Source organism: Abramis brama, assembly GCF_963993115.1.
Source record: "Abramis brama genome assembly, chromosome: 17".
In the NCBI taxonomy this organism is placed as follows: Eukaryota; Metazoa; Chordata; class Actinopteri; order Cypriniformes; family Leuciscidae; genus Abramis; species Abramis brama.
Window position 1 is genome coordinate 2,601,506 of NC_139979.1, and position 15,878 is coordinate 2,617,383.

The 15,878-nt window shown below is 36.1% G+C and overlaps 1 protein-coding gene across 3 annotated transcripts in view; it reads left to right on the forward strand.

Annotated features, from left to right (window-relative positions):
* The first annotated feature begins 4,058 nt into the window (after positions 1-4,058).
* iglon5 (IgLON family member 5) overlaps positions 4,059-15,878 on the forward strand; it is a 236,897-nt gene continuing 225,077 nt past the window's right edge. For 2 of the 3 annotated variants that reach the window (XM_084088959.1, XM_084088960.1), the window contains exon 1: positions 4,114-4,554. In XM_084088959.1, coding sequence (XP_083945085.1) covers positions 4,497-4,554 — 58 coding nt within the window. In that variant the 5' untranslated portion in view covers positions 4,114-4,496. Of the gene's footprint in view, positions 4,555-15,878 lie in introns of all 3 variants that reach the window. The other variant, XM_084088958.1, reaches the window with a different exon arrangement.

Consider the following 15,878-nt stretch of genomic DNA (forward strand, 5'->3'; position numbering starts at 1 on the left):
AAGTGTGATGCTCGGCCCTTTGAATTTCAAACTGTTTCTTTCTCCAAGATTTTCTTTTTTACCCTGGCTGGTTTTATTTTGCTTCCCAGAGTTTATGTTTGGTTGTGCAGCTTCTAAATCTAAATCACTTGATGCTAATGTCTGAATCAGACCCACTTGATTCATCATCCTCCATGTCTTTCTTGCTAAAGGTGTAATCAGGGCCATCAATGTCTTCTTCCTATAGTCACTGTCACATCCCTTATACTCACTGTTATCTCCCTGGATAATTTTCAGCACATTCTGAACATCAAGTTGTTTCCTGAATCTATTCATGTTATTCTTAACAAAAAAGTTAAAATTACCAAAAATAGGACCAACATATGATGATATCAACATCTTGTTTTAGTTACAGATATGCAAAATAATAATGAAAATACATTTCATTAACAATGTAATTAATTTTGACATTATTTTTATGTTTATGTTGACATTTTTTATTATGTTTTGTTAAAATATGCTTTGAAATGAGCAGCAGAAAATATATAACAGTAAAATAATTGAATCAGATAAATTAATTGAGCAGATCATTAACATTGTTCTTAATGTGACATATACGTCACATCAAAATTCCACCTACTGGTTTAAGGTTAACAGCCCGATGTGACATATATGTCACCACAATATTTTCACAACTGGTTTTATATCAATTTGTTCAAGAAATGTATTAAAATCAGGTTAAGTGTAATCTAGGATATGTTATTAAAACATTAGAATTGTTGCATGGGTTGAAACATACCTTTAGTAACAAAAACAAGTGTTTTAAAAATTGCTGACACTGCAACATGTGCTAACCAGGGGTGCGTTTCCCGAAAGCATCGTTGGCCAACTATGGTCGCAAGTTCATCGCAATGTCCATTGAACTCTATTGGTAACGAGGGAACTTGCGACCATAGTTGGCTAACGATGCTTTCGGGAAACGCACCCCAGACAGGCCATCATTTTGGAAATGTTGCCATGGCAACAAAAATGCACAGATTGTCACATGACTGAACCTGGGTGTTCCTTATATGTCACTAAGGGACTTCCTGAGTTGAAAGTAAGGGACAATCCTTTAAAAAGACCTTTCCAGATAATCACACGTGTTTGTGACACCCGCATCACTGCGGGTTCTTATGGGTTAATACATAATTTGACTGGACATAACTAGTCAAACGATGTATTAATTAACCTGATATCATCAGGAAGCAACGCTATACACATGACGACAGGAGTGACGGCGATGCGCAAATCGAGTTTCCCCTCCCACTTCTGCTAGTTTTACTGAGATATCTTATCCTGTACAAATTGGCCATTACTATTACAGACGTCCTGTGGTAAAATTATATTACTCCATCTACCCTTGTAAAGTTAATGCCATCCGAATGGGGATTAACAGTATCCATTTTGTTTACATCCGCTTTGCCGCTTCCGATCTGCTGCGCGAGATCACGTGAGGCGCTTCCTCTGGCACGACAATCTTCATAACATTTTGTAGTGTGATGAGCTGCAATTAGTGTGTGCATGCTTAATATTTGAGTGAAAAAAATCTGCAAAGATTCTCCTTAAGTGTATGCTGGAACCAGATTTCACAATCGGGTAGGATTTTAAAACTCCTGTAGTGTGAGACAGATATTAGTCAAAGCATTACATGCATTGAAGTTTGTTGATCATGTGACCATGTTGAAGTAACAAATCTCATTAGTAAAGGAGCTGATATTTTTCTGCATGCATGCAACATCTAAATTGCAACTATTCTCCAGTCTCCAGTTTTTAAAATCACAGTTGCATATTCTCAGGGATGATTTGAAAAGGACAGCTACCGGACAGCCTTCTCTAGATACATATGAAGTCTGAGCCGGAGCAATATTACAGGTGTGCCGTGCTGTTGCGATGCTTCTGCTCTTGGAGGAGTTTTGTTGGCGTGAGAAAATTTGAACAGAAAAATGACAATGATAAACCAAAGCAGGTCACAGAGACTATAAAAGTAGGGCCTTCGAAAAATCTTGAGACATATCGAAAACCGTGATTGCATTTGAAAAGGTCTCGGGCTGTCACAAGGAACTTTGAATGGATGAGGGACACTGGGGTTCAGATAGCAATCTTGCCATGGAAATTATACCGCATCTGCTCTGCTGAAATCTTTCTCTCTCTGACCATCAAACACAAACACAAAGCGCAAACTCATTTGAATGCACAACAAAACAGAAGATTCTAATCAATGCTAATCACTAGAAATGAATGCAAACTATGAAACGCTGTCATTTAACATCAGCATGCATATTAAATGAAACTATGAACCATTATTGTACGATAAATGCATCATATCAGGGCATAAATTATTCAAAGCCGTGGCAAGATTCGTAAGACCTCTGCACCGTTTCACAACTGATTTCACTGACAGATGCCAAATGTGTGTGTACTGGCAGAACATTTTTCACGCGCAGTAAAGCTCAAAGCACTTTACACTCATAAGCAGTTAAATTAGAGGTCAAATTGTATATTAAAGCATGTGATCAAAAGGCCCACACAACCATATCTCTAGAAAAGAGTTGAGCATATATTTTATACGCAGGACCGTTTCCCCCGCAATACTCATATTTGTGGCCTATCGTCATCCTTAAAAGAATTAAAGGTGAGTAAATAATGGCATTTTTCATTTTTGAGTGAGCTATCCCTTTAAAGGCTCAATTCCAGCTCAGTGTCATACAGAGTTCACCATATTGATATTCAAATGCTGTTGCGACGTCCCTTCACTTGAGTCAGGACAGCTATCAATCTACAGATGACAGTCAACACCCTGTTCTCCAGAGTCACTGACCTTGTGAGCGTACGTGTGAATATTCCCGCCAAATTACCATCAACGGCGCGAGGAAGTCAAAGCCACAACCACAGGCCTCATCATGTCCATCTAAGAACATTAAATCAGTTCAGCAGCACTTCAGCCGGTTCAATGCTGTTATGCTTTTCGAACTGCATAAATATGAATATGCATATATAAATAAATCCGTCAGTCATTGCTCAGCGACTGAAAGTTAACCGACAGACCAACTGATGCAACCAAACACAGACTTATTCAAATCCACTTTCTTATGTTGTTGTGGTGTTATTAATTATAAGCCTAAACTTATAAACTGTTTTTTCTAAACAAACAAAAAATATATATATAAGAAATTCTAAGACAATATTTCTAAGAAATTGTTTTTTATTATTATTTTGAGTACATGCTTTTTTTTGCATTTACATGCTCTTGAAAAAAGTATCAAGGGTTCCAAAAAATATCAAGCAGTAAAACTGTTTCCAACATTAATAATAAATCAGCATAGAATGATTTCTGAAGAATCATGTGACACTGAAGACTGGAGTGATGATGCTGAAAATTCAGCTTTGCATCACAGAAATAAATTATATTTTTAAAGTATATTAAAATAGAAAACCATTATTTTAAATTGTAATAATATTTCACAATATTACTGTTTTTATTACTGTATTTTAAATCAAATAAATGCTTTAAAAAAACTTAAAAAGTTATATATATATATATATATATATATATATATATATATATATATATATATAGTGTGTGTGTGTGTGTGTGTGTGTGTGCATCCAATCAAACCAAAGTAGTGAAATGTATTTGTAACAAACATGGTTTGCATCTTCAAAAAATGTAGAGTCTAATATTTTATTTATTAAGTCAGATGGGCGCACAAAAATGTAGCCTACTGCACAGGAATGACCCAATAAATCAAGTGTGTTATTTCTAAACAATCCTCTGCTAACTTTCCCCACGCAAATCACCTCTCCCAGTAGAGAACATAAACCACTAATGTGCATGTCCACGCAAACACCTTTCCTCCAGTACTGCAGTGCACTGAGCGTGCTATAAATCACCTTATATTATCATAGCGCTCTTGTAGACTCCGCCCCTCTGCGCTCACCATTGGCCAAGTCTCCTCCTTGGTTACCCGCCCCCTTCCTTGCCGCTCGCTGATTGGTGGAGGAGATTCTCCTTGAGCTGTCAATCAGAGGCTTCTTTCGTGCTCCGCTCTGAAGCGATGCACAGTGATTCTGATTCACTGAACAGATCGTTAGAGCACACAACATCCCACTAAACCATCCGAATTATCGTGTTCTCTTTTTCTGTGCATGCTCTTGCTTTGAATATAAAAATTTGAGGAGATATACATTATAATTTTCTTTTTTTTATGCGCAACTAGGATTTATTAATACATCCTCTGACACTCCAAACGCCAACAGATTGTGTTTGGTCTCCTTGCAAAGGGTCACTTGGGAGAATCGACCCGTCTTGTGGCACTGCTGGCACACTTGGAAGATTTGTGGACTGCGGACGTTTCGTCAAATAGGACACAGGGACGGACAACTGCGGTTTATGCGTGTTCCCGTTCATAGAAGATAAAAACGGACTGTTGCTGCAAGAACTGACGCTGAGAAATAAGAAACCATCAACTCAAAACATGAGCTGCGCAATGTTGCGACACGCGCTCGCTTTGCTCTTGGCGTTGCTGTGGAAAGGTAAGTTGCAATTCTTAAAGCATTCTTCTGGAGCAAATGTTCCTCACTCGTTCCTTTCCTCATTCTTTGCTGGGACCTGGAGTGGAATACTAATGCGGCTCCGGGGGTCTACCTGCCAATGAATCATGTGTGTGTGTGTGTGCGCGTGTGTGATCAAATCATAGAGACAAGTGCGCTCCACAACACACGAGTTCTGCATAATAACACTTTGGGAGGGAAAACATCAATACAGCTTTCCTCGTTTCTATCTCTGTGTGTAACAAGTCAGCGGATGCCTTTACAGATATTGTGACACCTATTATGTTTTGTTTTTTATGAGCAAGATCAATGCTTTTTTTCTTTCTTTTTTTGTAAGTGTCCGATAATAACCAATATGCAAAACGGCTATTTAACACAATTATTTATCAATTAATTATATAGTATCATACTGTTCAATTAATCGTTTTCAGATGCCTAATATTCTCCATATATAATTCCATATACTTATATTTCCTAAAATTTGTTTAGGTATTTATTATATTTATATTTATAATTAGAATATTATTTGGTCACAGTTGTTTTGCTCAGTGGTTTGATGCTACTGTAGGGTGCTATTCTTTAGAGAGCCAGCAGGTGGCGTTACTCAATAGACCCGATATTCAGAAACTGATAAGTTATTTTTATTTTTTAAGTGACTGATATCCAGTATGCATATAATAATAATAATAATAATAATAATAATAATAATAATCATTAGACTAGTGATTTTTTTTAATTATTGCTGTTGTGGTTTTTGCTGTTGTTGTTATATATATATATATATATATATATATATATATATATATATATATTGCTATTTTAATTGTTATTATATTAGCATATATTGTATTAATATTAAATGTTATTTTAATTGTATATTTATAGTTTTATTAATGTTAAATAGACAGTGATGTAATGGTGTTGTTTGAGGCTATTCTTTAGAGAGCCAGCAGGTGGCATTTATCGGTAGAACCGATATTCAGAAACCGATAATAGTTATTTTTACTTTTTAAGTGTCTGATATGCAATTAATTAGTGACTCATCATGAATATTTTTATGCTGATACATTAATATTGCCATATTTGTAATTATATTTGCATAAATTATATTAATATGAATTTTTATAGTGTTATAATTTTAATGTTGAACAGACAATGCTGCTATAGTGTTGTTGGTGGCTATTCTTTAGTGATCCAGCAAATGGCACTTCACTGAATATCAGTGATTATCTACATGCAATTACTTGTTGAATTTAAAATTCTCTCTGAAATGGTTGATGCAAATTGCTTCAGTATATTTTTAGTGAATGGTGATACGTGAACTGGTGATAACCCCACTCTAGGAGACACAAATGTTGTGTTGCTGCAGTTTTGACTCTAACTGTTGACAAAGGAGTATGTGATTTGTGTGAAGAAGATCCTCTCCTAGCCATCATCTTTGTGATTGTTCTGAGACAGTCGCACTTGGTGAAATGGTTAATATCAGAAAGATGAAGAAAACTAGACACAGCTGGGTGATTCGTATGGATTTGGAGGACTATTGTTGTATTATTGATCTGTCAGGGAACGCATGAGGCATCAGGGATGGAATAATAGCTTTTGGTGTGCTGTGAATGGATGAATACTTGCTTTGAAATGATGTTTGATTCCACTTTTTGAGCCCTTTGCCACGATGAACACAAATTTAATCATTCTTGCCCTGTGGGAGGAGTTTTATTCCCTGCATGTTCGCGCAAAGTGTCTCTTGCACTTCAACTAATGCATGCCTATTAAAGTTTGCATAAATCGTGTGTTAATCAGAATCGATTTTCATTATTAGAGGACAGTTCTGCTGATGCACAGATCAATGAAAGTCCATGCAAAACTGAACATTGTGCTGTTATTTAGTCTTAATGGCACTTTTTTTGCATACTAATTTCACCTTTTGTGTTCCTTGGATAAAAAGTGTCAGCATGAAGGTGAGTAAATAATGATGGAATTTTCCCTTTTATTCTTTTAACATTGCAAATCATACAAGATGGACTTGTTGAAGGACATGCGACACTGCGTGGGAGAAGAGCATGTTTTAATCTTCTTGTCAGCGTGTGTTTTGGATGTTGGGAGGGGTAAACTCGACACCTTGAGAGTTCGTTCTCCCTCAGACTCAACAGTGCTGATGATGTTTGCTCAGGGGAAAATCTGTCTGAAACTCATTATGCTTTTTTCTCACAATTCAGCAGTTCTGCACAAGGGAAATTGATTCGGGCGTCTGATAATTTAATATGTACTGACCACATAATTTACACTCGCTCACAGTTGCTGGCCTTTATAATATTGATTTAATTTTTATATTTTTTTGGTCTTTTTCCATCATCCATGTTTGAAGTGCAGAATCTGATTAACCAAAAGATCCTAAATATATATATATATTCTTGTATAACTTTGTCAGCTGGTATATAAAAAAAAAATACACTCATCTTTGAATAAACTCCAAATGGCTTTAGATAAAAGCGTCTGCCAAATAAATACATGTATTTTTTTAACCTCCAGCCTTATAAAATATTTTTAGATCACCCATAATGAAATGACTTCTCTTTAAAAAATATCCTGAAGCACTTCTTTTTAAACATCACACATAAAATGTCCCCGTTACCTGACAGATGTCACTGAAACAGGTGTCCTGAGATATCACACCTGTCTTTGTGACAGAATTAGACTGTTAAAAAAAAAAGAAAAAAGATCTGCACTTTTTATACAATTAGAAAACTAATTATTATTCGAAGATTCAAATAAAACAACGATTATGTTGGCTTGACAAAACCAACATATTTGAAATCCTATTTAAACTTATTAATGTTATTCTATGACTGTGTCTGAAATCACACTGTATGTATGATACTACATTTGGTTTGAAACTTCCTTTTCAACCGTTAAAAAGTATGTTCTATATAGTATGAATGTGTGTATGAATGAAATGTTGTCATTGTCATGTGACCTTCCACACCTTGGCAATAGAATCACCATTGGCTGGTACATTTTTTCGCCTGACTGATATACTATTTTATATATATATATATATATATATATATATATATATATATATATATATATATATGATTCCACCAAATCAGCTTATCATTATAAAATGGCACAGCTTTTTAAATATTTGAATGTAAACTCTTAACATGATAATATGAGAATCGAGCGCTATTTAGTGATAGAACTTTAGAACTTTATTTTGAACAAAAAATTAGTAACCATGTGTGAATGCATATTTATCATTTTAACTGAACATTTTAACTTAGGACTGGTGGTGGTGCTTATTGTTGGTCATTCAGTGTTTCTGTAAAAAAAAATAAAAAAAAATTAATAGATAATAGTAATTATTATGATTAAAAGATAATACTGCTACTACTAATTCTACTACTAATAACAATATACAACGCACTAAGAATTGGTAAACTGCTGGGTTCATGAATATTAATCACGTTGTCAGCGTTCGCTCAAACTGATTTGCTGAAATCAAAACAAGGACGGTGATAGACAAGCGCCAACCAATGAGATTGCCGTTTGCGGATTAGTCCCGCCCACTACCGGAGAATCCAGCATATCTTCTGCTTGTTCTTAAAAGCATGTTAAATAATATAGCCATGCTAATTCATGCTAGAAACATGCCTTCAACCTGCTAAATCATGTTAAAATATGCTAGCAACTTGCTAAAACATATTAACAATGTGCTAAAATATGCTAGCAACTTGCTAAAACATGTTAGCAGTGTGCTAGAAGATGTTAATAACGTATTTTTCAAACTTTCAAACATTTTAATCTTCAAACTTCAAGCTTTTCAAAGTAATTTCAAACGTTCAGACAAGGCTTTGTCAAGCCAACATCAGACTAGACTGTAGTTGGAGTATGTTTTACAAGAAAATACTATTTCAGTCTTTCTTCTTCAAAATTTGATCTTTAATTCAGTGCGTTACTTGCCATGTTTGTTAAATTTACCATGAAAAATGAAGTGAAATTTTTTCAAAGTAATTCCATTTTTTTTATTCAATGAATCATTTTTTTCCTAAAAAAAGTACTATGCACTGAAAAACAAATATATAATAGAAATTGCCAGCAAATTTCACAATTAATTACAAAGAAATAGCAAGTGACATTGCAATTAAAAGTGAAATTTTGAAGTAGAAAGATTGTATTAGGTACAATTCAACAATTGTATTATTACAATAATCTTTTCTTTTTTTTTTTTTTGTAAATACTCTGGCATCACAGTTTCACCATAGTCTGATACCCTTACTGTACCTTGGTGCTACTACAGTACTTTTATGCAAATGAATCAAGAATGCAAAAGCCTCATTAGTCTCTACATCAAAGGCAGAGGGGTCCCTGTTCTCAAAACGTGTTTAGTTCAATTAGCTCATTCTTTCCTCGACATTTCCAGGACTTATTCGACAATACCACAGTGGGATTGTGGGCAGATTTCTGGGTCCCTGCCCTGGTTCTGTACCCTTGAGCTGGTCATGTGACCTAGACTTCAGTGCCACATGCATCGCCGCTTTCCCTTGACCCAACACACATGCCTTGAAACGACTGAGGCTGTTTAGCGGCCTTTATGTAATCGAATTAAAATTATGCTTCTGAATGTGGCCTTGACTGACCTAGACCAGACAGAAATCTGACAAAATATCAAAGATGAGAGTTATTATCGCAAAACCAGTCATGAATCAGTATTTTCTTAATTGTCTTTTTATGACTAATTGCTTTTAATGGAGAGAGAGAGATTGCATTTGTTCTGTTTGTCTTGCAGGGCATATTTTGCTTCGACATTTTGCTTGTGAATACTAATCACACTGCAACACAATAAGTCCCTGCAGGGTATCTAAGGGCGCTTTCACAAGAGAGGGTTTGCTGCAAACTCCAGTCCGTTTGACGTCAAAGCTCGCATTTTGCTTTGTTGGTACAGTTCATTTGGACTCTGGACTGAACCAGTGTTTATGACTTATAATGTGCCTATTATGAAGCTTTTCTCATTTTCTTTGCAGTTTCTTGCAATAAATCTGCGGCAGACAGGAGTGGTAATCTGTGCATGTTAAGTTTAGGGAGCAAAACCAGGGATGGATACTAATAACTAAAGCTGCATGATAATGGTTTAACTAATACTTATGATTGTTTTGTGCAAAAACTCTAATCACGAATTACAAATTTAGAAAACGTCAACTTGTACTTCGATTCGCTACACGATTCTGGATAAACTAAGAATCAAAATGTTTTTTTTAAATAGAGATATAAATAACGAGTCTCCCACGATTCTGAATAGACAACGGAAAAAAATAAGGTCGTTTGCTAGAAGATCTGAAAGGATGTAATTTTTCAGTCACTTGTCGCCACCTACTGGCGTAACAATGTAATTGACACAATCTTTATTCAAAGTCCCCCTGTAGTCAATATTTTTATCCCTTAAAACTCATCTTTGATCACCAAAATTACATATTTAAATGTTTTTTCCTTGAAAATGTTTTTATTCATGCCTTAAAATAGCTTGAATGTAACTCTACACCCTTGCTTCATTTCGTATATGTGGTAGGCCTACTATGAATATGCAAATGAGCCCCGCCTCCACTCACTCACTCAGCTCAGAGATCCACTGGTTGACGATCACACGTTGATCTGATTGGTTACAAGGTAGTTTGTGACGTCAGAAACACCAGCGTTTTCAAAGCGTGTCTTTGGTTCACTGCAGTTTTAAGGAGAAAATACTCAGCAATGGTGTCGACTTATGAATTTACACATGGTTTATCTTAAAGCTTATTAAAAACACCACATAGACACATAAACAACATTAAAAGCTGGATTTTCACCACAGGGGGGATTTAAGGTGAGTAAATCACCTTTTGAAAGTAACTTGACAATTTTGATCAGTGTTTATATCCGCACTATAAACTTTTATCCTGGTTTTTCTGTGATCATTTGAATTATTGCAAGACAGAAATAATGATCCTTTATGGTTGAAAAGTCTGTGAAGCTGTTTCATATCCATACATGACAACTGTTTAATCCCTGGTTTAGCGGCAGGGCCGACGCAGATCTGAATGTTCGATGTGATCGATCTTGTCAAACGTTTAAAAGACAAAGTGGGTGATTAAATCGAAATCGCAATCTGTTAACGATTAATCGTGCAGCAAGGTTTATTTTACCTTATCTTTCTACAATATGAGAACTGGTGAAGCCTTAAGAAGCTTCTCTCATATTAATTCAAATAATTTCCAAATCATGTTAATGTTTTTTTTTTCTTCTTCTATTAAATCAACAAAAAAGGCTTTGTGTGGTTGCTGAAGAAATGCACTTGCGCAACATCAGTGCTAAAATACATCTGCAAACAGTATAATCAAGATTCATGCTGGGATATATTGCAAATATCGTTGAGGATTAAGCTTAAATAATTGAGAGAAGCACAAATCGTGATCACAATTAAAATTTCTACTAATAACAAGCACAGTCTTCTCTAGTGCATTTATTCTAACATATCATTGCATTAAAGGCATCTACTTTTATTACTAATCCACATTTGCAAGCTTATATTCTTGGAGTTATTCAAGTTTTCCAAAATCACCTGTTGAACTCAAACTTCAGCAGAAAAGCTGAAGAGATCATGTGTTGGCTGGGTCCAGGTGAACCGGTTGTTCGGGATATCATAACCGATTTTGTACGTTTATGCAGTACATAGTGGGGCAAGTGGGTCAATGTGAATGGTTTGTGTTGGTTTGTCTCCCACTTTTCCAGGACTGGGACGGCTGGCTGGCAGAGAAAGCACATTGAAATCAATCCTCTGCCAGCCGAAACAGATGCTGCGTCTTTCAAAACTGGCTCCTGTCTTTTTCTGATGTGGAGCTCTCCAGACTTGGCTCTGCACATATTCAGTGGCTCTGTTTTTTCTGGATCTGTTCGTCTTTGTTGTTGCCGGCTCGAAGTCCATCAGACAGACCTGGCCTGCGTGTTTAGTGGGAAGGAGCCGTTGACGTAATGGCATTGCTGGTGCTGATTCAGTCGCGTTGGGCTTCGAGCCTGAGGTTGCTTATTACACCTGTTGGAAACACAGATGGCACTTTTTTTTGGCGATCTGGACTTTTAGAAATGTGTTGTCGCTAAGGCATTCAAGCCGTAGAGGATTTGTAAACATTTTCCCCACAGATACTAAACCATTTAGCATGTTATTTCAGTGCATTTTATTCACAAACTGCCCGCAGTCCAGCTCAACCAGATGCTAAATGTGCCGGAGCAACGCACCATTATTCTTTTCAGCACAAACACACCCTCTTTTTATGTAAATGAAGCGGTTTAATTCACAAAAATAGCGCTATTTATGTGCTCACTTGGACTGCGTTACATTTCAAGATCTTGCATATCTATTTGTATTGTTTTCACAATGGTCTTTGGTTGTTTCTGTTGCCATTTTCATCTTCTTTTAGTCTTTATCAACTATGAGCGCCACCTAGTGGATCCAGTCAATTCTGGGCAGATGCGCAGACCAAGGCTTTAGACGTCTTTTAAAGCATGTGTTTTTATTTACATTTTCTTGTGGACATATAAATATGTTAAGCAAATGCACCTTTTTTACATTAAATTCAACATTTAATGTTATGCACTTTTTTAAAAAGATATTTGCATGCATTTTCTTCTGATCATGTAAACATTTTCCCTGAAGACACACATTTGCAACGAACTGAGCAAGTTAATTCAGCGCTAAGCTCTCCTTATGCAGGAATAGTGGTGCGCAGTGAGTATTTAAAATGAAGTCATTATTCATTTCTACGTTAACATGCCTCCTTTCTATGCAAATGTGGCTCATTTGCACTTTATTTGCAAAATTAACTTTACTTATTTGATGTTAAACAACATTATAAAGCAAAACTGTATATTTGTTAACATTTTCTCTAAAGAGAAGCAATAATGTGAATTAAATTCTTATGCATTCCAGCAAAAGCAGAATAGCTTCTACCTTGAGTATTTATATTGCACATGAGGCTTCTTGTAAATTCACAAAACCCATGTGAAGCACTTTTTGCTTTGTGCAATTGAATTTCATTAAAAAAAGATGTTTGTGTACATTTTCTAGTGATCATGACAGCGGTAATTCATCAAATGATGGAGAAGAGAGGCGTATATTCAGATGCGTTTCGTAGACAAGCACACTTTAAGCATTTTAAAGAGTTTTGTCTTACTTTAGAATTTTTTTCTTGTTTTCCAAACAAATATCTAAACCTTCTTAAATCAAGATAGACTTACTTGAGTATTTGACAAGACTTAATATATCTCATCCAAATTAAGTTTAAAATGAAACAAGAAAAATATCTGCCAATTGGGTCAGAAAAATAAACTTAAAGGGAAAATAAGATTCTTAACCTATTGGACAATATTTTTCTTTGTTTTAAACAAATACTCACTTAATTCAGATTATTATTATTTTTTTTCTTCCTGAAAGCAAGACTTAATTATGCTTGTCATGTAGTGTGTAATATATCTGCTTTTGAATGTAAAAGGTGTAGATTGTCTCTCAAAAGAAAAAAGCATTTTATACTGCCTGGAACTAATTTGCATAATGCCAGCCTGTGGTCTTGATTGGCTGCTCGTGAACAGTGTCGGCTTTGCCCCGCCTTCAAACACTCTAGTTGTATCTGAGACTGGAAGAGTTTGGTTTGAGTTGTTCATGTCGAGAAGACGCTGTTTACTGCAAATCCACTTTGATGCTCTTACAAGGATTGATTCGATAAAACCGGCATTATCGTTACTGTGTGTCAAGTGCTGAGGAAGAGCTGAAACTCAGATATGCTAATGGCCATATGGTTTCAGACACATGCTGCAAGTGCTCGACCAATCACAACAGACTGGGCCGTCTGACCAATCAGAGCAGAGCAGCTCTAAAAGGAGGAGTTTAGAGAGACTGAATCATTTATCAAACCGTTTCAGACACTGTGTGAAAAGAGCTGATGCTGCAATGTAATTAGTTGGATGCATGTAAATCTATTGTAGGAGACTCCTAAACGAAATTAGGAGCCTTTGAAATAACACAATAGGAGTAAGAAAATTATTTTTGCAGCGTTGCAGAAGTGGAACGACATTTGAGTTCTCTATGACCCGCCTTTGACAAATGAAATATGACAGATCTGTGACCACACACGCCGCTTCAGAGCTTGAGCTGAGGATGAAGGGTTAAGCCACCATGTAAGTCGTTCTACGATACGAATATGGTCCTTTGCAGGCGGTCAGACGAGCCGCAGTAAATAATGATGATTGCCTAAAGTCTTCATTACAGTGAACCTAAGAGCGTTAGGTTCTGCGAGCATGTTTAATTATCATCTCTCGTTCCTCCCTTGCCCTTCTCCAACCCCCAGCTCAACCCGTGCATGAATATGTCCAAGAAGAAATGGCCTCACTCTTATAGTAATGAAAAAGCCCCATGTTTTATTTAACACAGCAGAAGAGAGGATCATTCAAGTGGCGGCAGAGTGGATGTAGCGGCAGAAATAAGTGGGGTCTCGCACAGACTCGCTCGCAAATATTCTCTGCACACGCTCGGCCATGCGTGGCGTGAATGTGTGTGTGGATGCATGCACAGGTACGCCTTTTTTGCTCGTTTTGCAAGGTGAATTTGCACGTTTCTGATGCTTGCTGCAGCAAAGCTAACTGGTCAAACGTAAAGAAAATATGTGCATATTCCTGCCACTCTGTAAACATAAATCTCTTAGAGAAATGCTATTGGCATACTGAGAGAATCTAATAAGGGTCGGGTCCTTGAGATGCAGTCGGCGCTGTGTGTGTGTGTGTGAGAGAGCGCTGTTGGAGACGGAGCCCAGATTGGAGTGGGCTCTTTGTCCTGAGGGACGTGGAGGGTCCTTGCTCTCTCCCTGTCCTCATTATGGCAGACAAGGTGCTCGGCCGTGAATCAATGGCGACGTCGGTTCAGACACTAATGCCAGCCGTACCTCGTAATAGGTGCATGTGTGTGTGTCTTTGAGTTAGTTTGTACTGTGTTACAGGAAAAGCAGTCATTAGACTCCTTTGCACATTTGCAGACCACACTCCCTCATTGCTCCGAGTTAATGGCGGTAATTTTTAATGTTGAGTTATTACGCCATAGCAGACCTGTAATGAACGTGAAATGCTGATGATTTTAGAGCAGCGGGGTCTGAAGACTGAGTGGCTGCTGATTCTGTGCTTTATGCTGCTGTTCTCACGTCATCTGATGCAAATATTGCCAGTCAACCCAATTAATGCTTTTTAAAGGCTTTTTCCACCTCTTGTTTTTGGCATGAAGATATATTCTCTGAAAACAAGTCTTTATATATAATGCATGTTGTTTAGTAAAATGTTTTTACTGTGTTGATGAAAAATTGGAGCTGCTGTGATTTTTTTAGAGATGCACCGATTTTAAAATTCTGCTTGGCATGTTTTTCATTAATTTTATATTAGAGATTAATGGTCGATTATGGTAAATCTATATAAAAATTAGGGCTGCACAATATATAGAAATTATCGAAATATCGCAAATGTATATATTGTGATATGCATATCACAACAGCTTGCAATAACTGGGGTCATGAACAAAAGTCAAAGAGAAAATCACTCGCTGCTCTCGGCTGAATAACTTTAGCTTTAATAATAATCAGTATATATTTAATTCCTACAGTGAAAACTAAGCAGTGTTTATTTTTACGTTTGATTATTAAGTTTCTGTTGTTAAATAACCCTAATGTAGGATAACCTGAACCCTGTGGTTTACACTGATGTTAAAATAACACTTCTTATATACAGTAAAACACTGATGTCCACTGTCAGAAGTTTAGGGATGTTTTCTTGCCACAAAAAGAATGTGAAACATATAATTTTAAATATATTTTTAAGATAATTTAAGTTTATTGTTCACACTTTAAGCATTATCGTATCGCATTATTTAATGAGTTATTGCATATCGCATTTTTCTTCAATATCGTGCAGCCCTAATAAAAAAAAAAACACACTAAGCCTCTAATCAACCGTTTTTGACAACGTCAAATATGTAATGCTTAAATGACATGCATTACAACATTATATTGTACATTATGAAATATGCATAACGATTCATTTTTAAATGAAAATCTCTTTAATAAAGGACGGATTCCTATAAAGTGAAACAGTGCTCTTAAGAGTTACATATTTGTTGTAATATTGATGGCAAAAGTCCATAATTAAATACTGAATATGAATATATTTTTTTATTTTTTAGTACTGGCTGACATCAGTAGATTTTAAGAAAAACACTAATTTCTTCAGATTACCAATCTTGCATC